The sequence below is a fragment of the Xiphophorus maculatus genome, chromosome 11 (genome assembly GCF_002775205.1).
Source record: "Xiphophorus maculatus strain JP 163 A chromosome 11, X_maculatus-5.0-male, whole genome shotgun sequence".
NCBI lineage: Eukaryota > Metazoa > Chordata > Actinopteri > Cyprinodontiformes > Poeciliidae > Xiphophorus > Xiphophorus maculatus.
Window position 1 is genome coordinate 27,222,086 of NC_036453.1, and position 23,025 is coordinate 27,245,110.

Consider the following 23,025-nt stretch of genomic DNA (forward strand, 5'->3'; position numbering starts at 1 on the left):
CAGGAATTAGATATGTGCATAGGCTTCTAGGTTGCAAACAAACTAATGGTGCAAGAGGTTGTATGGTTGTCTCTCAGGGCAACCTTAACAACACACTCCAGTCCTTTAGTCTTGACAGATGGGGAAAGCTGAGGAACAAGCCTAAAGTGGCTGAAGTCGTTTTTCAGAGGAGCTATAAGGCGATCCGTTAGCGCCGTCTCTGCGCTGCATCTGTCCTCTGAGCAAAGACATCACAGCTAAACAGCAGTTTAAAAAAAAGGACGCACAGTAACGAGAGAGAAATACAATCATTAGCTGGATTTAAACAAAGCAGCCAGTCTATTTGGTTTGCTCCAGAAATGCGTTAAAAACCAACAATGAAACAAATGAATGAAATGAATAAATGACGAAGGCTCATTACTGGGGCAAGTTTGGCAGGTTTGTGTAGCATAAAAGTGGATAAAGGTTTATTCACTTCCCTTTGGACACACCAATACACCCGCTGACTAGGCCTGTCGCGATAAACAATAATTCAATTAATCGCACGATAAATGAAAATTATTGACCTCATTTTAATGGCTTTATCGTTTCTTCCTGCCTTTTTCTCTTTCTATTGATGACACAGGATGGAAAAAAGGCTCAACTCCGGTGCTCTCCACTGACCCCTCCCTTCATCATTTCCTTAGTGTAATGCCCAGTTCACACTACAGGATTTTGGAGTTGTCGGCCCATTTTCAAAACCTGACAGACCACACATTAGCCGACAGAAATCCTAGGTATAACGGTTCGATCGGGTTCGGTCCTGCCGTGTGGTGTCCAACAATGGGCACAAAATAATGGCTACAAGTCCAGTTAACTAATTTTAAAACTAATTTTACTACAACCTACCTGCAATGCATGAAGTGTCAGCGTAAAGTCCTGGCTGAATAAATAACTTTATTGTTATAACCTACAGTATTTACGTCACGTTAACGATAAACAGCTGAAAAGTTACCGGGTTTATCAACTGCGGTAGCAATTTCGCTCCAACTCCTCCCATTGTCATTTCTATATTCTTTGCACGAAATGTTGAATAAACATTAATGTTGTTTCCACACATCATCTCCAATGTCCGCTGGACTTTGGGTTGCGCCGTGTCAGCTGTTTGGGATTCCCCTCCCGCTTTCTGATTGGCTACCTGTCACATTCAACAGGCTGCGTTCTCGCTCCCAGTCAGGAAAACCCCCCCACGCTGCAGTGATAAACTGGCCAAGACAATCCAACATGTTGAATATGCCTGATTTAGATCGAAGCGGACCGACTGGACCCAGTCAGTCGGAACACACCACACACTACAGGATGATCGATTGCGATTATAGCAAGTCCAATCTTAAAATGTTAGACGTTCTAAGATTGTTGTAAGGGGAAAAAATCGTGTAGTGTGAACTATTGCATCAGATAGTCTTTGTGCCCATCTTCTGTATCTAAATCTAATGATTATTGAAGGGCAATATAGTATACAGACTTCATAATCTGTTCTCTTTTGGTTGAATGTAGTTTTTATTTCCACTTTGGTTTATGTTGTCTACCAGTTCCAGTGTTAAATGTTCTTTTAAAAATAAAGTGTACTTATTTTTGGCATGATATCTCTTGCATTATTATGCCATTACCATTACATCAGTTTAAAATGGTCTTCAAACAATATTATCGTTTATCGCAATAATATTTGAGGCAGTTAAACGCTCGGCAAAATTTGTTACTGCGACAGGCCTACCACTGACACCAGTAGTGAACCGGAGGAATTTTTTAGGAAGACTAGACATAAATTATCACAGCGAGCTGGACGCATGCTGCTGTGATAAAAGCTAGTGGTACACGATAACATAACCTCTCTACAACCAATAATTCAACTGAAACAGCTAATTTTGTAAAAAGAAAACTGCTTTACGCAATGCTTTCAGTGTAGTTAGGTCTCACTTGTGAAACATGTTTAGATTGCAAATTAATGTCTTACTCATGCTACACTAGATTTATCATCATCATCATCATCACATTTCCTTTTCATTCAGAGAAAATAAGTTAAAAAAAGGGAGGTGGGTTGTAAGAGATTTTGCATCCACTGCAAATGCATATTGAAAGACAAATTTCATGATTTGTCAATATCAATATCAACCCGTTCATATTGTAACGTTAGTGTTAAAGTCGGGATCTGTTGATGCTGATCTCCCTTTGCAAACAATTTTAACCGTGTCATCGCACGGTCAATTCAAGTTACTCGACTCTGCGATTCATCCAAGCAGCGCTCTGCTCTTCATCTTTGGTGCTGCTGATCCGCCGTAGGAAACCCAGCGGCGTACAGCAGGGAGAATTTCTGCGTCGGTGAGGTAAAGACAAGACGGCCCGCATCGGTCCCAATCGGTCGGTGACGGGGCCGTAAAAGCACTTAATATTCCCGACTGCAGTATAAAAAAGAAAAAAAAATAGATGAAAAGAAACCAAGCTAAATGATACCGGCCGACGACCCTGGACAGGTTCACGTGTAAACTCATGCAGTTTGTAAAATGTCAGCTCTTTACAGGAAGTACTTATGTTGAACGTCACAAGGAAAGGCTGTCCCAGCCTTCCTGTTCACAGTGCAGCGGCTCCTGTCTGCAGGCTAGGCGTTAGCGGGGAGCAAGGTTAGCCTTGATGTTGTGCCAGTGCATCTTTAACATGGAGGGGATGATGGTAGGTGTGAGAGAGGCTGAGGTCACATGTGCGGATCCCCCAAGGGAGTCGAGCCGTTAGCTTTGCTCTTGTTCTTGCTGCTCTTGCTGTGGCGGACGAGCATGCGGCTAAGCGTGGCGGTCCTGCTGGCCCGCTCCACTGCGGCCGGAGACTCGAGGTAAGCCAGGTCGTTGTGCGACTGGCTCATCCCCGGCTCTTTGCGCTGGTGGCGACGCCGGAAGAAGAGCTTGGCGCTCTTCTGAAGGAAGCTCCCTGCAGCAAAAGGAAAAAAATTAAAATGAGGTGAAGAAACAAGTTAGCATGAAATTGAAGAAAACTATTACATGCCCAGTAACTTTAGAGAATCTGAAAGATTAAGAAACAAGCGGGAACTTAAAATGGTATAAGCTATGTGTTAGTTGGACTTTTAATGGACTCTATAACGATTAGGTGAAAATGATTGTAGATACTAATGGATTTGGGGGGGGGTTATAAATACCAGCTAACACACACAAACTGTATCATCAAACAGCCATCACTGAGTCCAACTAGCATGCTTCCTTCGTTTCTGTCCACAATCTGGAAACACGCTACATGCGTCGGTTAAGAAGTTGGTCAATTTAAAATTTTAAATAAAACCTATAAATCAATGAGTGACAAAATAAACATCGACAGGCTAAACGTTACAGTGTCAAGTCAATGAGCCTCATTATCAAAAATCAAAGCAAACTGAGAAAGAAAACAACAATCTGCTGTAAATGATCACCTTAAACCTTTACAGTTTCATAGGGATGCAGCATGAACCGGCATTAACATCGGTATCGACCAATGCTGGTCATATTTTAAAGTATCGGCCCAATAAATAAAACTGAGCCAATATATAGAACCAATGTTTTTTTCCTTCTTGTTGCTGTTTATGTTTCTGGGAGTCGGATTGGAGAAGGTCGGCCACATGCCGTTTGTTTGGCCATGTGACAGTGATGGTGATGCAGTAAAAGATTGTGGGCTGTTTAACTGAAGCAGAGAAGTAATGCCAGTGGTCTGGTTGTTTTTTCACTGTGTTGAAAGGTTGGAAAATATATATATATTATAATATCGGTAATTAACCATAGCAGAAAAAAATTACAAAAAAAAATATCGGCCCAAATTTTCAAATTGGTGCGCACCTACAATTTTCAGTTATTGAGAATTATCAGAGAGAGACTGAGCTACGCTGACCGTAAGCGTTTCATATACTCGCGCACAAAATGCACCCCAAACCTGATGTGAAAATGACAGTTCAGACTTTGCCACATTTGATAAATGAGGACCAATGTCTTACTTCGGTTTCAGTCAGATCTGTGGTGCGTGATTAGGCAAAGAAAAACCCCAAAAACAACAAAACTATAATCGTCAGCCCTATCAGACTCCTAAATTCTAGTAGTGCTAGCAGGACTACACACTAGAGTCTGAAAGATACTACAAGCTCGTGAAGTAACTTACTCATCAGGGTAAATAGTCTGCTTAGCACTGCTCTCCTCTAAGATGGCAGTGATGAAAGTTCAAAAAGGTTCACACAAATGGAAGAAAAGAGAGAAAAGAACAAAGAAAACAGACAGGATCACTGGGTAGGAACAGACAGCCATGAAAACAGGCAAAAACATAAATCTGAGCGCACACAACTTTAAAGATATTACTAGTTATCCACCTGCTTATGGGAGCTCAACATTTAAAGTGCAGATGAAATTATTTTTATTTTTTTTACATGTATTTGGTCTGTATTTAAAACCGCACACCGGACATAGTTTGTGCTGAGTTTGTCAGCCAATCACATCATCTGCTGCTTTCACACCATGACATGAACATTTCAAACACAGCACAAAGACTACGGAGAAACAGGAAGCGTTAAAATGTTCTCAGCATGTCTGGCAGAAACATCAAAACAAACCATTACTTCTGAGTTCTTTTTTCTGAAAAAATACAAGACGCACAATGAAATCAGCTTTTAATCACTTAGCTTTAAAAAAGAAAGCTAAGCCTTAGTCCTCGACGCGGCCGTCGCAGGTTCAATTCCCGACCTGGAGACCTTTGTCACATGTCTTCCCTACCTCTCATTACCCTACTTTCCTGTCATAGCACTTTCAAATAAAGGCCACTAGAGCCAAAAAAAAAACCTTTTGAAAGAAAATGTTTTAACAATCTGACATGCAACAGGAAATTGTAGAGTTTAGCTTGGATACCCTGGCAGTTATTCTAAAATGATATCGAGGAAAAACATTTTTGTGACAAAACACATTTCGAGGTGTTTAAAAAAACAAAAAAACAAAAGAAGAAACATGTTAGTGTGCCATGATCGGCTGGAAAACAGGACCAGGACAAACATGTCAGTTAGGGTGATAATTTAACTGATATCTCTGTTCCACCACTTGAAGAGACAGTACTGTAACCCAGTCTTGTTTTTAAGAAAATCATATAAAAATTTATACTAAAAAACTATTTTGTAATTTCCATATTTATACAGATAAATTTATGATCAGTGCATCTCTTCTACAGCCAGCCTCGGGGTAATTTCTGGATGCCTTTTGTGATTTCTCACCTCTGCTTTTCTTGCAGCTCGCCTCAGACACACACATGGACAACGACGTGTTATCTAGCACTTCTTCAGTTTGACTCTCCCAGTCTTCTGGGGGCCGGCCGACTCCGGTGGGGCCCTCCTGGGGCTCAGACCCCTCAGGAACGCTACTGGTACCCGACGCGACTGCCGTGGTCACGTCCTGGGTGGAGCTACTCTCCGACATCGAGGCGTCCATCTGTGCCGCGTAGCCCGCCATCAGAGCGAGTTCGTCATCCTGAGACAAAGGCGTCTAAGGCAGGAAGCAGATGTTATCGCTAAGCAAAGTTTCCAGGTGTGCTTCTGGTCAAAAGCTGCGCAGTTCCATGCAGTTTCAGCAAGAAGCAAAAGAAAAAACAGTAACAGCACTCACACTTCTAGTTTTTTTTTCTTTTTAAAGAAACCATCACAAAAAAACAAAAGTAACAGTTTCAGTTAAAGATTCCTGCAGCTTATCCTTACTTTGGCGATGCCTGAGATGATGATGGTGCTCTTCTTCACCGGCGATTTGAGCTTCTGCTTGGCAGACTGATGGAGCTGTCTGATCGCTGCTTCAGCCACCGGGTCAGTCCCGTTGAGCATGAGCAGCTCCGTATCGGAGGACGATAAGGCCTTGCTCACCGGGCCGCCCAGCGGGGACACCTGCTCTGAAACCCGGCGCTCGGCTAGCTTGGCCTTGCTGTCGACCGTCTTCAGGGCGGGCTCTGACGAGACAGAAACTACAGGGTTGTACAACTTCAAATAACATGAACAAATACGTTGATCAGAAGAGATCTATTGATGACGATCTGCAGGTTTAACCCTGCGTTGATGATGCACCCCAAACCTCACGAAAGTCCAGGCCAAATCAGTAAATAACTGTTAAATGTTAAGCTGCAACAAAGGGAAATGTTGGAGATGAAAACAATTCTGGATCATTTGTGTGTCCAGGGAATCCAATTGATAGATGGATGATGGAGTAGCATGGAGGATAGATATATGAACGCATAAATTCAAAGATGAAAGGATCGTAGCATTGATGGATGGATGCAGAATTTGGATGGATGGTAGGATGATATATTCCTCTTGCACTTCAACCAAATCTTTTTAACTCTTTTTTTAAATGTTTTCTATTTAAACTACAGTGTAGAATATGTCCTATCTTTAACTTTTTGGACCTAAGCAAGTCCATTGTGGTCATGGTTTCACTGCTTTACCAGTGTTGTTGAGTGGGAGAGGTCGTCCTGGCTTGCTCTTCACAGCGGTGACGGTGGTGACCACGGTGCCGCAGGGCATCACGGTCCGGTCCATCTCCACCCTCTTACTGGCAGCTGGAGTTGGCGGTTGCCAGGACCTCACATCACTGGGCTCTAGATAGGTAAACTTTGAGATAAAAGTCAGGTTATTGGCTTTATCTACTTATATAAAATTAGCTCTGATGCTAACAGAGTCAACAGGGTTGTTGAAGTTACCTCAGTAGTAAGTGATCCAGTCACAGAGTCTTTGGTCTTAAGTGCAAATGTCTGCTGTCCTTTGGGTTGCTTCGTCACGAGATCAAAAGGCACACACACCTTCCCTAGTAGAGAACCTGGACATGCACAACAACCATATTTCAGTCCCTCCTCCACAACAATACATGCAGCGTTACAGCTACAGAAAATATCATTGAGAGCTCCCTTACTCTCCGGAGGTTGACCATCATTCATCAACTGAACAGAAAGCTCCTTTGATCGACCGTTCAGCTCACTGGTAAAAAAAAAAAAAAGAGAAAAAAAGAGTATAATCCAAAAAACAAATCCGTTTAGTTAGTGTCTTTACAGAAAATGCTAATTATTACAGGTGGTGATGGTGAGCAGGTGTTGGCAAACTTACAAGACGAATGGCTGCTCCCAGGTGGGATTGGTTGTGTTCTTCAAAACAGAGGTGCTAAACCTCTGGGGGGGATCGTCCAGCTGCAGCACACACAGAGGATTCACGCTGCCTGCAGACACAAAAGGAGATGGTTGGAAAACTGATAGTGTAGCAGATTACTGTAGAAATCTTTCAAGTGTGAATACAAGCATAAAAAAAATGTTCAGGCCTTAGGTTCTCAATCTCGTTGTAATCTGTTGATGACAATGACAAATAAATCTTATCTTATCTTATATTTCCCATTAGCCACTTCATTTTCAGGATGACGGCCATTTTTCAAGACAGCAGCCTGTTTTGAACCTTTTAATCCAATTTTTCAGATTTTTGGGACTTGGATGAACTTCAAAAGCAGATGAGAAGAGATTCTGCTTTTGATCAAGTAACTTGGAATTAGAGGTTTTGTCATGGCGCTACAGTAAATCCTGTAGATTACTGAAGTCCCAACACCACCTAACTCACAAGATAATTACTCCTTACTGTAACGGCACAATTAGCTTGTAATCTTAGCCACCCTTCTTCCACCTGGGAGTGCTGCTCCCTCACATCCTGCTCCATCCTACTACACTGGGTGTGGCGGTGCTGATGTGGGTGTTAAATTACCTTCACACAATGCAAACAACATTTAGCTGAAGTCACAAAACGGGGCAGAAAGCACCTGCTCTCCTGCCCTCTGGACTGGATGCCCTCCTACATAATCAGAATAAACTACACGTAGGTTGACAAGCATGTGGAGCTTCCTGGTCCTGTTGAAAGATTTGCTTCCTTCCAGTTGATTCAGGAAGCAATTCCTTCTTAACCGGATCAAATGGCTGTGCAACAAAGTGAGATTAACATCTAAACAGGCGACGAGTTCTTGGCATCACAAAAGGTGGATTCATTGGAGTGTCGTCAAATCGCCATGGTGACATGAGCTCAACTAAACCTGCTCCAGAACAGGTTATGTGACGCATTGTAACTCATAAAAATCGTGTTAAAACATGGTAATTGTTTCAACTTTGATTGATCCTTTCTAGGTTTTTCCAAGTTGTTTGATTTTAAATTTAAATACAAAAATTTTCATTGTTTTTACTCTCTTTTCTTCCATATAGTCATTTAAAAACTGTGTTTAAAGGAGAATTATTAGAAACCTCTCTATGTGGACCACATAGGCTCAATAAAATGTAAGGTGATGGTAGTGACATCACAAAAAGTACCAACTGACCATTTTGGAGAAAAAACAAGTATTAAAAATGGTTACTAATGAGATATGGAGTGGTTTTCCAATAAAATCTGAAATCTAATTGATGGATTACCACAAACCAGAAGCTATGCAGCAAAAAGCCTAAAATTCAACATGTGCCTAGAACAGAGGTCTGCAACATTTACTCTCCAAAGAGCCAATTTGGCCCTCAGTCCAGGTCAATAAAACTTGTTTAAAGCCACAAATGTTACATAATCTTTTTTTTTTTTTTTTAAAGAAACAAGTTGATTTGTGATTAGCACTGCTAAGGATCACAGGTTTCATCTCTGTGTCTCTGCTGCAGTTTTCTACAGTTCACAAACTCAATTTTCCTTTAAAGAAAAAAAAAACATCTCTCCAGAAGCAGTGTCTGCTTATCGCTCTGCTCTGCATGTCCTCCAGAGCAACGGACAGGAAGTGAACTGCCATGGTTAGATCTCAATCTGTACAGACGGTACAGTTCTGATTATTTCTCTGTGCTTGTTTTAGCAGAGAAAAGAAAACAAAGTATTTCTAAGAATGCTAGTTTTCTTTAGAAAGCATCAATTATTTACTTTGGCAAAGAATAGGAGAACTAGTTCTCAACAACACTAGAGCCACAAGGTAACAAACAACTGTCGATAGGGTTTGATTTGACAGGACTAAAGATTGTAAAAAAAAAAAAAAAATACAACAAAACAAAAATAAATAAATAAATAAAGTCAAATCAGCATCATCCCCCAGAATAAAAACGTCAATGACAATATGAACTGCCACTTGTAAAAGACAAAACAAGATACCTTAGTTTAGACCTAGAAATTGGGAACTCAACTGGTTTCAAATTGGTTCTCAACTGTATGTTGCTACCCTACAGTAATAGCAGGATAGCCTCTGAGAGCTTCGAAGCATAGCAACATTATTTGTTTACTCCTCCCAGGTATATCCTCATCATCATTTCTCTCAGTAAACATGCTTGGAGGATCCGGGCGATTTAAAGGAAGCCCGGCTGTGTTGAAAATGCTTTCATGGTACAGAACTGCAGAGCTTTGTAGCCTAGTAGCTTACCTGCAGCATCTTCCTCCTGACTGAGTGTGACCCGAGTGTTTTTCACAAGCAGCTTCCACTCGTGGGCGCGCGGGGGCTTTGGCGGCGACAGCACTTTGTTGTGAGCTTCCTGTTGGAGAAAACACAGAACAGAAAACTACTTGTAAATAACAGTGTCCGATCCGACTCATGCAACCAATTGAGGTTATTTTAACAGTAAGTAAACTGTGAAGTTGATAGCATATGGATTTTTTTACAAGAATTAAAAAAAAAAAAAAGTGTGATATGCATATGTATTCACCCTCCTTTATTCTGGTATCGCTAAATGAAATGTAGTAAACAGAAGTGAAATTTACAGCAGGACTAAGTTACAAAAAAATATCCCAAGATTTGACCACCTTTATTGAGCAGTGGAATACAAATGCACGCCACACTTCTCAGGTTTTTGCTTGTAAAAAATGTTTTATCTTTTCCTTCCACGTCATATTCACGCACCATATATTTTCCTAATACACATAAAGGTTTGTGGTGGTTTGGAGAAAAATTAATTCTAACAAATATGAGTACTTTATAAGCTTTAGTACATTTACAAACTGTTAAACTAAAGAATAAAATAAGATCATGTTTAATTAAATTGGTTGTAAGTCAGTTTATGCTTTTAATCCAATTTATAATCAACTTAAATTTAAGATTAATCTTGAATCATAAATTATCTTAAAAGCCAGATAATGCAATTTCCATCTTTATATGTTTGAATGACTTTTTCATATTAGGGCTGCAGGTGGTGATATTATTTTAGCAATCAATTAATGTATCTGATCAAAAAAAATAAATTGGCACCCGGTGCAGATATTTCATTTAATCACGCAAGACTTTTTATGCAATATTAGAAATGTATTAAAAAATGTGAATGAACAAAAAATGTAATTCCTTTTTTCAAAATATAATAAAAACTTTTTTAGCCCAAAATGCAGGAACACACAGTTCCTTTACTGCATGATTCATCATTTGAAGAAAAGTGTTAATCTGCAGGAAAAAAAAGTGAAAAACCATTCAATACAGTTTTGGTCAAATCTGATGACTATTTTTTGGATTAACCCATTAAGAACTAAACAGCAAAAGGTGCCTAATAGGAGATTTTTTTAAACAGAATTTGAACTAAGTGAAGCAAAACTATGCCACTTGAGTTCTAGGTACAACATATTTACAGACAAAAGGTTTTTATTTCTTTTTTTATCTTTCAGCCTAGATTCAGACCAGAGCGCGACACAAAGCAACCAGCAGTAAACAACGTGTCGCCTCACCTTGCGCTGTGAGGCCTGAGCAGGCCTGCAGCTCAGCAGCACAGAGGGACGAGTCGCACACAGCAGCTGCCTCAGCTGGTCCTTAACGGCCGCTGCAGCATCCTGACAGACAGTGACAAATCAGTAGCAGACACAGTGAACCAAAGGTTTCTTTCTTCAACTGGAAACATACAGCAACTCTTTTGGAGATTGAAACATGTTTCTACTTCTCACTGATTATTATCGATTTGTTTAATAAACAGAAATTTAGTGAGAGTCCATCTTAAATTAAAGTGGCGTCCTGACCGAGGGCGTTCTGCATCGCCGCCTCCAGTTAGCCTGCTGTGCAATTCCACTCTAAGCAAACCTCTACATCATGTGCAGGCAGGCTCACTAAAGCTCTGATGAGCTGTCTTCAATGAAATTGAACCTTCCAGATGGAAGTTGTAGTCACTTCCTGTTTGGGGGTCAAAGGACTAATGAACACTTCCTGTGACATTTAGAAATTATTATTTGTCCTTAGACGAAGTTTAAATATATAAAGCACGTTTTTCCTCAGAGGGATCCATTTTTGTACCAAATTTCAAATACCTACGTTACATTTAGGGGGCGCTGTTGAGCCAGTTGGTCACACCCATTTCTGATTGCATTGGAATACAAAGATTTCCATGGAAATTAAATTTTTTTGCAAAGTTTAATGGGTATTTGAGTATTTCTAGACAACCCCAAAAAGAAATTCCCTTACAGAATGTTTTTTCGAACCAAAATAAAAAGATTTTAAAGCGCAATAAATCCTGATATTGTGAAACAAAATATTTTTCAAAACTCGGCCCCTTAATACATGTAGCCTTCTTTGATCCCGCATGATCTCAAACCATTATCTGAGATAAACCTGTGACTCAATTGAAGGAATAGACAGATTCATGTTTAGCAAAATATAAACACGTCTGACATGTTTCTAAACAACAAAATGGAACAATTAGCTTAGAAAATTGTAGTTTTGTGATGTGTGTACCCAAAACACTACTCAAGAAGTCTTTAAGATTTTTTTTTGCTAGACATATTTTAATCATTAACACGTTTTAGAAAAAGCCATCTGCCCTTTTTCATTCCCAAATCTTTGCTGCTTTCAACTCATTATGTTTAATATTGTTTATTATGCCAGTTACCCAAATACAGTGAAGTAGCACTAGCACAAAAAGGAAAATTGTCAAATTTTCAGCCACAGCCCATTCCTAAAACCAGTCCAAGAAAGATTAATTTATCAATATATTAATTAATTTTGATACAAGAACCCATTTCATACCGTGTGAAGAGATCTTCACCATCAGATTTACCTGTGTGAGGTCGGGGGTCACGTGCAGGCCCTCAGTGTCCAAACGGGACACTTCCCAGCTCACCTTGATCTCATCTTGGACTTCCTGCATGCTTAGCTGAAGCTGAGGAGTACACAGAAATAATTATGATTTATATCAAAATTTCACACAAGTCGCGTATCGTCTGCTGATGAAGTAGAAGGTTTGAGGCTGGGAGAAATGTTTTCCTCAGACTTTATGGCTTCAGTTTTTATTGTGGCAAAGTGAGTTGCTTCTAGGTTGTTAATTACAAAGTTTCTTCAAATCAACCTAATGACAAAAACTTCATTGAGGGCAGAATAGCTGCTTTTAAAGGGAGTGGTGCCCTGAAAAAAGGAACCCTAGGAGAAGAAAAGACGAATGCTAAGATGAGCTTGTTCACGTTTTCACCTAGCAGAAAAAAAAATCTGTGGAGAGAAAGGAAAGTGTGAAAAAAAAGAAGAAACAGTGGGTATTATTGCCTCAACAGGCCTGGATTCCAGTGTGGGACTGATCAGAGGCCATGTGATACCAAACAAAAGGCCTTATCAGATACGAACAGGAGTTCTTTAATGGGTCGAGAAAACACATCGCAGCCTCTGATGGAAATGGCCAGAACGCTTTATAAAAATAACCAACAATAACATCATTAATTACTTTGCAAGGGGGCAAAACTGGAAGTAATCAAGGAGGAAGTACTTGTTTTCACAACAACGACATGGGATTGTTATTTTAGACGTGACATCATTATGATGAGGATTCTTCCTGAGAAAAAATACTTTCTTAGAAAGTGTGTGTGTAAGAGAGGCAGAACAACAGGCCATGCCAGAAATCAGTTATTAGTGTGAATCCAGTAGTTTCAAAACTTGGAGGGAGCCAGAACAGAATGACTAAGATATTAGCAAACTTTATTAAACTGGCAGTTTTATAGATGAAGCATCCGTCAGTGGTTCAACGTGCTGAAATGAACCCAGTTTTTCAGTGGGATAGTTCCAGTTGACTCTATGGTGGTCAATCAATCATCATCAAAAGAGATGCATTATATTAGAAAGTATTGAAACACTCAACTTTACACGCAATGAATAATACAGAGTTGGCTCACCCTGTGTAGCTGTAACAGCTTCAGCTCTTCTGGGAAGGCGTTCTGGATTTGTTTTAATAGGAATACTGGATCATTTTGTTCCAGGAGGACATTTGAGAATATTTGAACAAGAGATGCTGGTTAATGGTTCTAATTTATTCCAATGGTGCACCATAGGGATGAGGTCAGGACTCAGAACAAGCCAAGCAAGTTTATCCACATCCAAGTCTTTGTGGACCTTGTTCAGAGAGCACTGGTGCACAGTCCGGCAAGAACACTTTCAGCACGTCATTTTAAGAGCTTGAATAAAATGTTTTATTTCATTTTATTTAACCTTTATGTCACTGGGAAAATCCCATTGAGATTAAAAATATATTTTGCAATATACCGGAATCCGGACCAAGAAGCTACAGAACTTTCGCAGCAAAAATGTGGAGGTTATCATAAAACAACTGGGGTGTGACTGGGCTGATTACTGGCATTGGGGTGTGTAGAGGTTTTAAAAAGCTCCCAAATAAAGTTTTCACTTTTAAAAAAAATCTGAATTCCAATTATATTTTAAATCTCTAAAATACATACATTTGAAGACCAGTGTGTAATGTTAGAGGACTTACGAACTAATGCAAGTTAACCTTAAAATATATATGATCGTAAAATTCTTGATATTTTTTATTTTATTAAATATTTTTATATTTAAGTCAATTTTGACTTCTATATGAAGTCATCATCTTCTCAAGTTTATTGGAGATTGGCAAACAGTTATGTGGCGTGTATTACCGCCACCTACTGGTGAGGAGTGTGGCTCAGAATGGCAACGTTGTTTAAATATCCTTAAAATGATGTGAATGATCTCAGTTTCTACATAAAGAGAGAAAATTATCTACAAATGTGAATGTACACACAGACTGTTCATATTGTATTTCAAAAATAAGGAATACATAAAACTGCGACAGACTGCGACCTGTCCAGGGTGAACCCCGCCTCTTGCCCAGAACGTTAGCTGGACATAGGCACCAGCGCCTCCCGACTCCTCTAAGAGACAAGGGTGTACAGAAAATGGATGGATGGAATACATAAAATGATCAAAAGCTAATCCCATTAATAATATGTATACTTCTAATTACCAAATCAATTTTTAATCAAATCAATGTGAAGAGTTAAAATTGAATTGAATTGTGAGTTTTGTAACAATAACCAGCCCAACTAGAAAGTGGTTAAAAGTTCCCATTATTGAAATCGGCAACTATATTTACATTTTAAGGATGGATCGTAAAGTCGGTGGTTGCATCACACACTGCAGGCTGTACAATGTTAAAAGCCAAAGTGCTTGGCCACCTTAGTGCACTGGCTGGATCATTTTGTCCATATGCAGCACAGGCCTTCTGTCCTACATATCCTGACCCTCATTACACGATAAGCTGAGAGTGTTCTAGCCTGGATCGCTGTCAAGCAGAAGGGAACATTTAACAGGCCTTCCGCTTTTCCAGGCTAATCCAAAGCAGTGAGAGTGACAAAGAGACGAGAGGCCACCTTTGTTTTCCTGGATCCATGGCAGATCGGCTGGGCGACCAAAACAAAAACAAGCCGGCATGCTTCCTGCCTTCAGGCTTCCAGTCGTTCACCCCTGCTCTATTAAAAGCACAATGAGCTTTGGATGGTGACAAGCACCTTATGACGCTAAAAATAGCTCTAATACAATTGGGTTACCTCGTGTTGTCAGTTACTCTACATCAGTGAAGATTTAAGACTGAACGGGATAAAAGCTTAACAGGATTAATGAGCAGTAGTGCCCTGATATGAATCCCCACACCTTTCAAGCCCCGCTCCAACCAGAGACTGGAAAACACTGACAAATATCCTCTGGAAATATTTTTGGAACAGATCAGCACAATCAGCAAAAAAAACAGAAGGTCTCAATAGTTATTAGGGTCATAACTGGGGTTTCATCGATCCTGTAACGTAAACAGTGTGGGCCCTCTTTCCTGGAGACGGGCCTGACACGAACGTTTAATGAGGTCTGTGGGACGTTTGCCAAGCGCAGAAACAACCTCAAACCATTTAATGCATTAGTGCTGCCAGCACTGATTTAATGCATTCAATAAATTCTCTCATTAACTAAACCACACTGGCAAGGAGGTAAATCTGTTTTCATTGTTAAAACAAAAAAAATAAATAAAAATAAATTAGAAAAGAAAACAGCATTATTATGTGTGCTAATTTAATTGAATGTGCAGCCTGCTGAATGTAGAGTATTTTACCTGCAGCTCTACTGGAGCTATGCATGCCGTATATTTGCAAGGATCCACTCCGGCCGAGGATGCTGCGCTGAGAGAGAACTGAAGCTTCTCTCCAACCACGCTGCAGGAGGCGGCCTGTTGTCGGGAAGGAAAACAGAAAGCAGCTTAACTCAGGAGGGGAACTATAGGCGCAGGATTCAGAATTGAAAGGAAACAACATCTATAATCAAAAAAGGGATCTTGAGTTCTCTAAATCTTTGGCCACTCGTAAAAATGTTGAGTTGCAGGCCTTTAAAGGGGCAGTATTACGTGCTTTCCAGCCACATTACATCATTTTATAGCACAATCAAGTAACTGTTACCTCAAGTTGTTATAAAATAGGAAACTCATGCTCTTTCTGACACTCCATCTGAAGGAAGTCATCACAACATCGCTCCTCAATTAACCCTTTAACAAAGTTTTTACAAGTGTTTCACTGAGAAGCAGCTCATGTAATGAGCTCAGCAGATATGCAGTTCCACCAGGTGTTTGCCAATTGTTGCTGGCTAGTCTGAAGGAGCGGAGTGGAAGAGTGGTGGAGGAGGAACCTGCCTTTGTCCCCATGATAGCAAGGGTATATCAGCTGCTAGCAAGCAACAGAATGAAGATGTTTGCGTGTGACGGAAACTTTTGCTTGACAGAATGGTCACATGAGCAAACAAAGCTACATTAAATAGTCTTGCCGTGACAAAATTTAAGACCTGTGATTAACATATTTAAGGCAAACTTAGATAAAAAAAAACAACACAAAAAAAGAGAGACATTTTACGGCCTTAATTTTAGACATATAAATTTAAGACTTTTTAAAGGAGGCATGGAGGCCCTGTATATGTTTGAGCTGGAATGTATGATTTTCTCCCCCGATTTCCTCAATTTTGGGAGATTAGCGAGTGTCCGATACTTGCATGTAAAAACTAATTTATCCACTGATCTTATGTCTGAAAATCAGTCACTGTCCACGTTTGCTCTGCCGGACAGACCTGCCCACCAGCTCACATCTGCTATTAATAATAGTCACTCCATTGTTGACAACTTGGCAAGTTTGTCACTGCATTTAGCAACTTTTTAGACAAAAAAAATCAGTAATGGCCCAAATTTTAATTGGCTTGACCAGAATTTGAGCCCAAGACCTTTTTGTTTTGCCACTGTGTAGCCCAATCATCATTTACGTTGCATAATCATCCTAAAGACAGAACCACCACTAAAGCCCAACCTCAACATGACTTTTCTGCGCACAGCGAGTGTATGTAGACTCCTGAGCAGAGCTGGTGTTGCGAAACGCAGCTGACTGCATCACGAAGCAGAAAAAGCACTTCATTTGGTCGAAGCGGTTTAAATCACATTACTTATACTCCCTCAGCCAGAACAGTATAAAGCTACAGAGCGGGCCTGTGCTGCATTATGCCTTTATAAACCACAATAAAATATTTTTAATGAGGCATAAAGTCAGACAGCACCATTCATATACAAATGAGCTGGTAGTAGTTCAGGCAGCCTGTTGCTGGGTCACTCTGAGTAATTCTACTCTGTTGCAGCACAGCCACACCTTTATCACTTGAGACAGACACGGCACAATGCAAACTCACCTCATGTTCACCTCATGGTCGGTGACTTTGCAACTCTCACAACAGTATTTCTCTTATACTGGGTAAGCTGAAGAGAGAAATTCTGCGAAAACTGATTTACACGTCAGCTGCGGAAATCTATACTTTAACCTCTAACTGTTTTCGTCTGTATTGTCTGTTCTTTTGTATTCACGCAAAAACACAAAGCCTTCAAAGTATATGGAAAAGAACGATAAGAGTAGTAAATGCGTATAATAACAGAACACAAATGGTGAATACTAAGATGTAATTGTGGCTCATATTGACGCTGACATCGTTCTCCAACCAGCCAGGATTAGCATTGTTGAAATGTGGAACATATTCTACCTGTTTTGAGTTTCAATCGCTCAAAGAGGAAACATAAACATCCCCAGTGAGTCATAACATTGTGATATTTTGCTTTATTTTTTTCCACATGCTGCTAATTAAAACTAAAATGAGCGGACTTGTCAGCACCTCTGGTAAAGGCGTGTTTAAATAACTAAATTGTTCAAGTAAATTCATCTTTACTTGTGGCAGCACAATCTCACACCGAGAGAAAAATCCAATTTGAAAACACAATTCAGTTTAAAAAAAACCCATTACTGTAACTGATATCCTCCAAGTATCTTTAAAGGCACGTTGTGGATGATGATGATGATGATGATGCGGGCAGGAAGGAAATACAGTAGCAGTCAGTCTCGCAACAAATCTGAAGAAGCCTCTGACTGAAGACTGTTGCCTCACGACATGCTAACAGCTCAGTTAGCAGATGATATTCTGCAGTAACATCCTGATGACACCATCAAAAGTTGGCAAGCACTGCTAACCCACCTCATTTGCTTCTGCCAGTCCTTTTTGAACCTCTGTCTTGAGGAAACATGTCAACCAAAAAGTAACAAAAATACCCCCATAAAGACTAATAAACAAAACGAACAAATGACAACTAACAGCCTTCTTCTATTGCTTCAATACCAATTGCTGTTTTCTGGCCGATCGCCAATTCCCAATCTTTAAAATGCCTGACCTACCGATTCCGATTTTGGCCGATACTGATTTATTTATTTTTTGGTCTCAAATGTTGCTAAATAAGCAAGAAAGCTGATGAGTTTTCAACAGTGACTACTGTTAGCTGCGAACGTGCAGACAGTCAAACCTCTCTCACAGCAGAGCAATAGAAAACAGTGGTTGATTTTTAGACCCTTGCTGAGGTAGATTAGGTCGGTGGGTAAGATGTGCTTCACATGTAAGTATGGACCGATCACTGATCACTCAGAATTAAGGAATTGGGGGCAGATTTATTGGCGTACCCCTGATCGACACCACTGCTGTTAATACTGTGTACAAGCTCTTTGCCTCTGGAGCAGAACCTTTGCTTTTTCCAAAACTAAATTTCACAATGTTATACTATTTCTCTTTGCAAATTTTCTCTAAGACGTCCAGAGTTCTCTCGTAACTCATCTTCTCTTCAGCTTTTCTACAAGATTTAGGTGTGGGGACTGAGCCGTCCAGAGAAACATATTGGTTTTTACACATCTTTAGAAGTGACGCCAACAAATGTGGTCGCCAACGACAGAACCTTCATCCTGGAATGTCTGTTAGATTGGATAGCGCCACAAATCCATCAATGAATTACGGGGATGTTCCTCCATGGACGGCGCTTCCACCCAATAGATGCAATCAAATCTCATGTCTGGCAAGTTTGCATGTCAGGTTGTGGCGCAAGAACACTCCTGTCGCTACGCTCCTCCCCATTGCAGAGCTTCACAGCAATATGTAAGCTTCTTAAACACACACACACACACACACACACGTACTGCTCACAACAGGTGGGGAGAAATAAGCCTCAGTTCATTAAAACGCTGCACATTTGACAACAAGAGCAGCTGCTAAACATCGTGTCCGTCACAAAGAAAACGGCTGAGTTTGCACGGGGAAGCGGGCCCATCCCTATCTGACCTCTCGGAAAAATAAAAGCTCCCTGGCTTCGCGTCCGAGCATTGTGGAGAAGGCTGGCGCAAAATTTGCACAGCTGATAAGAGAAGGAGTAATGTTTCACAGAGGTGTGTGTGTGTGTGTTGTTTTTTTCTGCAGGTGTTTATCCATTCATGGTGCATACAGTCTTTTGCAACAGCGTTGATACCCTTTGAACCTTTTTACATTGTCATAAGCATGCAGCAATAAACCTCAATGTGGTGTGAATCTGAGACATGGAAATGATTTTTAATACAAAACTTTAAGATGTGGGAACTGTTTATATTCATACACACTGAAACCCCTCAATAAAATCCAAACAGCTGACGTCAGAAGACACCCACTTGGTTAATAGACTCCATAAAATTTTAAGATAAACGGTCCAACATATCAGTCTGCAGCCTTTACAATCCGAAGAAAATTTTTTTTTGCCCTCAGTTCAGCTAAATAAAACTCATAGAGCTGCAAAAGTTAAGTTGCCTTTTGAAAAATACAGCTTATAATTTGATTAATCAGACCCCTGCTGTAGTAGAGCCCTGCTGCAGCAACAATCCAGAATACAAATGCATGCCACACTTTCCAGATTTCTGTTTGCAAAACATTTCCCCTTTCAATGATGCACCACTCTAACACACGCTAAAACACACTTGCAGCTTATGGTTGCAACATACAAAAGGGGTCCAAAGATCATAAATACCTTTGCAGAAATGCATTCATAATGCAAAAAAAAACAAACAAAGAAAATATGCAGAGGCTACTTTATAAACTTTAGATTAATGGGGGAAATCCCTGCACTAAAGCAGGCAGGTTGATGAGTCTGTGCTTGTCTGCTCCAAGATAAAATGCATTAGTAGTTGCAGGAATGACTCCCTTTTTCAAGGGATTCTAGGAAGGCCAGTGCTGGGGTGAGTTACCTTGTTTGTGGCTGATTTCTGAAAGCCGGACACGGCGCTGACGGTGAGTTCTGGTGCCTCGACGCCATCTTCTTCAAACGTCAACAGCAGATCGCCCTGATGAGAGAGGAGAGTTCACATCAGTGTGCTCGTTGCAGACAGATTTGTCTGAGCGTTGATCAACGACGGTTTATGGGCCAAGTCCTGCATGTGTTCTGACTTGACAATTCCAAGAGCCGGAAAAACAAAATGACATAAAGTTGGCGTAACATGACTCATGTTAGAGTGACTTAAATTTAAAAACAACTGTGGGGCGTGATTTCAGCTCCTTGTGCAACCCAGCCATATAAGGTATCTATCTTTCACGTTCTTTATTGGAGTCACCTGCCCCACAGCTGGCTGGTCAGCTGTCACGGGACTCACCCCACGCTTGGTTGCCTCTTCATTCAAAGCCCTGCACCACGCTCCCCGCCATTGGCTTTTCCAGCTTTGCTTTGACAGCGCCCATCCCAGCAGAGCCGCCGCTTCCTCCTCCTCCGCCGCCGCATTGTCCTCCGCTGCTGCTCTCTGCCTGCTTCCTATGAGCCCGGGATGGAAATACTGTATGAAGTACAGAGCCAGCGTAACCAGGGATGCGACGAACAGGGTGACCATGCATAGCCACTGCGGGTCCTCCAAACCGAAAGATGAACTGGAACTTTCCGAGTGGGACATTCTTTGCAACATTAAAGAGTCACGGCTTAATAATACACCTGCTTCGGTAAATTTCCCAACAACCTCATAGTAGTATTTTTGGTTTCTGAAGCGGCCGAATCACGAATCGCCCTTATCAGATAACAGCAGTGATATGCAAATTATGTTCTGCACATTGTTATTCATGCTGTACTACGAAGGTTCTGGTTCTGACAGAAGGAGCTGAATGTGGTCCCAGGTTGAACAGCCCAGCTGAATGGCACTTATTATCTTACTTCAAGTCCCGTTAGCTTCGTCGGCTAACCTCCGCAACCGTCTGCTCAAGTAGCAATTCCCAAATTAGCAAAGAGAGCCGCCAAAAGTTTTCCCAAAGCGTGCTATTTCCAAAGTGTCCGCCTGTACTCCGCGGGCCGACAGTCGGATATGAGGTAAGAGTCCCAGTAAAACATCCTGAAGTGGAGGAGTTCAGCCCGTCCCGCTGGACTTCGGCTTGCGTCGCTCTCTCTCTGATCTGACTGTACAAAGTTATGGAGACCGATATGTGGCACAAACTGTAACTCCCACAATGCAGCGCGAAGGGGATTGTTCGTGTCCGAGGCTGCTCGAGGAAAAGCGAAACACGTTTCGATAAAGGCGATGGTAGCGTAGGCTGGAAATAAATGCTTTTATTAGTATAGAATTTTAATACTGCAACTGAAAACATAAATGTGGGCAAAATTCAAATTTAGCTGTCCAAAAAATACATTAAATGTGTGTTTTGAGCTACTCGGCTTTCCGTACCTTACCTTCACGTCATCAAAGACGCTGAAGTTGGTGTCCTATTTGGAACTTCAGCCAGATTTCCTCTGAAGTCAATCACTCACTTTAAATAACGTCTGTCACTGAAAAAACAAGACGTCCTGGGGCCTCATGCATAAAGCGTGCGTGTGCACAAAAAAATGTGCGGCGCCATATTTTACACACAAGTCGGCAGGTATAAAAATTAACTTTGCGTCAAAGTTTGCGTAAATATACGCACACTTTGTCGCTGGCGTGAAAATGTGCGGCAGGTACGCAAACGCTTTCTGTGGACAATATCAAACTACAAAGCGTCAAAACTCACCTAAATACACTGAAGTCTGACTACATTCGGTGATATCCAGACAAAGAAGCATCAAACCCGATGTTTTTCATGATTTTAATATTTTATTGTTTAAACGTAAACGATGAAACTGAACCGCATTTATCCTCAGACAATAAGCTAACACGCACACAAAATAAATAAAATAAAAATAAAAGTATGTGAAAACCTCCCTCGAATGTAAATAGTACTTTTTCTCAGTTTTTGTCTCATAAAGTTGTAAAGCATTGGTCTGTGCGCCGAAGCGCATGAAATGCGTCTATGGGGTAATTTCATTCTCACTAAAAGAAGAAAACAGGGTTGGATCAGCAGATTAACTCAAACCTGCTGATTAAAAATAATCAACAGGTTTGATTATTTTTAAGTTGATAAAGGTGTGTATGCAAACACACGTATATAAGTAGCTGCGCAAAGGTGAGTCGCGTAATTGTTTAGCGCTTTGGCTCTGAGAACATCGCCAATGGAAGGATTCAGAGGGAGCAACTGATCAGAGATCATATTGATCTGCTGATCAATATGATCAGCAGAGTGAACAAACGTCACTCCCGACGGGGAGTGAAGTTTGTTTCATGTCCCTCTTGAAAATGAGATCTAGATCTCAACGGGGTTTACCTGATTAAATAAAGGAAAAAATAAAAAATAAAGGAATATGTTGATGATGGTTTATGAGCGTTTAGATTGCGCAGACTGATCTTCCGGGAGCTTTGAGCAAAACTTAAAGAGCCGTGCGGTACCGGTACCGGTCCAGCTGCAGTCATCCTTCAGTCGAGTCGCCCGCTTTGTGAATGCGCCTTATGGACATGAAGCATCTCTACTATTTAGAATAAACGTCCACATTCCCACTCAAAGGACTCTCTGACACGCTGTCTGTCTTTAAATCCTGGCTGAACGCGCTGCTGTTCAAACAGGCATTTGCAGGATCTATTTATTTTTATTTTTTTCATTTGGATTTTTTTTCTTTAAAATGTATTTTTATTTTTGTGAGGTGACATTATGTGTCCTCAAAACACCTTTTAAATAAAATATATAATAATTATTATTATAAATACTTATACTGCTTCGAACAAGGACGTTGCCATGGTTATTGCTTCACGTGGTGGCAGACTTCCGTGTATTTATACTAAGTTACATATCAGTACACATTATACAAAAGTAAATCCAAACATTATTATCCAGATGTCATTCTATTGTAACTGTAAAGTTGTTTGTGCAAAAATTACACCACTGAACACAATATTAAAAGGCCTCTGAACTATATCCGATCAACTCAATCTAAAATGACAATGATAATTACTTTGAGCTCTAAACAATCCTAAAATACAGTCTGTGACGCATACAATTTTTTTTAGAATAATTAAACTTTCTTCAAATCTAACAAAATTTATGTCAAACGTTTGTGCAG

The 23,025-nt window shown here is 40.5% G+C and overlaps 1 protein-coding gene across 2 annotated transcripts; it reads right to left on the reverse strand.

Annotated features, from left to right (window-relative positions):
• Window positions 1–1,129: 1,129 nt before the first annotated feature.
• On the reverse strand, window positions 1,130–21,037 carry c2cd2 (C2 calcium dependent domain containing 2). Of its 2 annotated transcripts, none has more exons than XM_014471641.2 (13): window positions 20,234–21,037; window positions 19,832–19,927; window positions 15,343–15,456; window positions 12,007–12,108; window positions 10,691–10,792; window positions 9,408–9,516; window positions 7,106–7,214; window positions 6,915–6,979; window positions 6,706–6,821; window positions 6,451–6,616; window positions 5,717–5,958; window positions 5,240–5,507; window positions 1,130–2,937 (listed from the first exon to the last, which is right to left on the reverse strand). In XM_014471641.2, the coding sequence occupies exons 1-13, from the start codon at window positions 20,534–20,536 to the stop codon at window positions 2,708–2,710; spliced, it is 2,022 nt and encodes a 673-aa protein (XP_014327127.1). In that variant the 5' UTR covers window positions 20,537–21,037; the 3' UTR covers window positions 1,130–2,707. The 2 variants fall into 2 exon arrangements, with proteins under 2 accessions (XP_014327127.1, XP_023198674.1); XM_023342906.1 differs by having other exon boundaries at window positions 5,717–5,973.
• Between the last annotated feature and the right edge of the window lie 1,988 nt (window positions 21,038–23,025).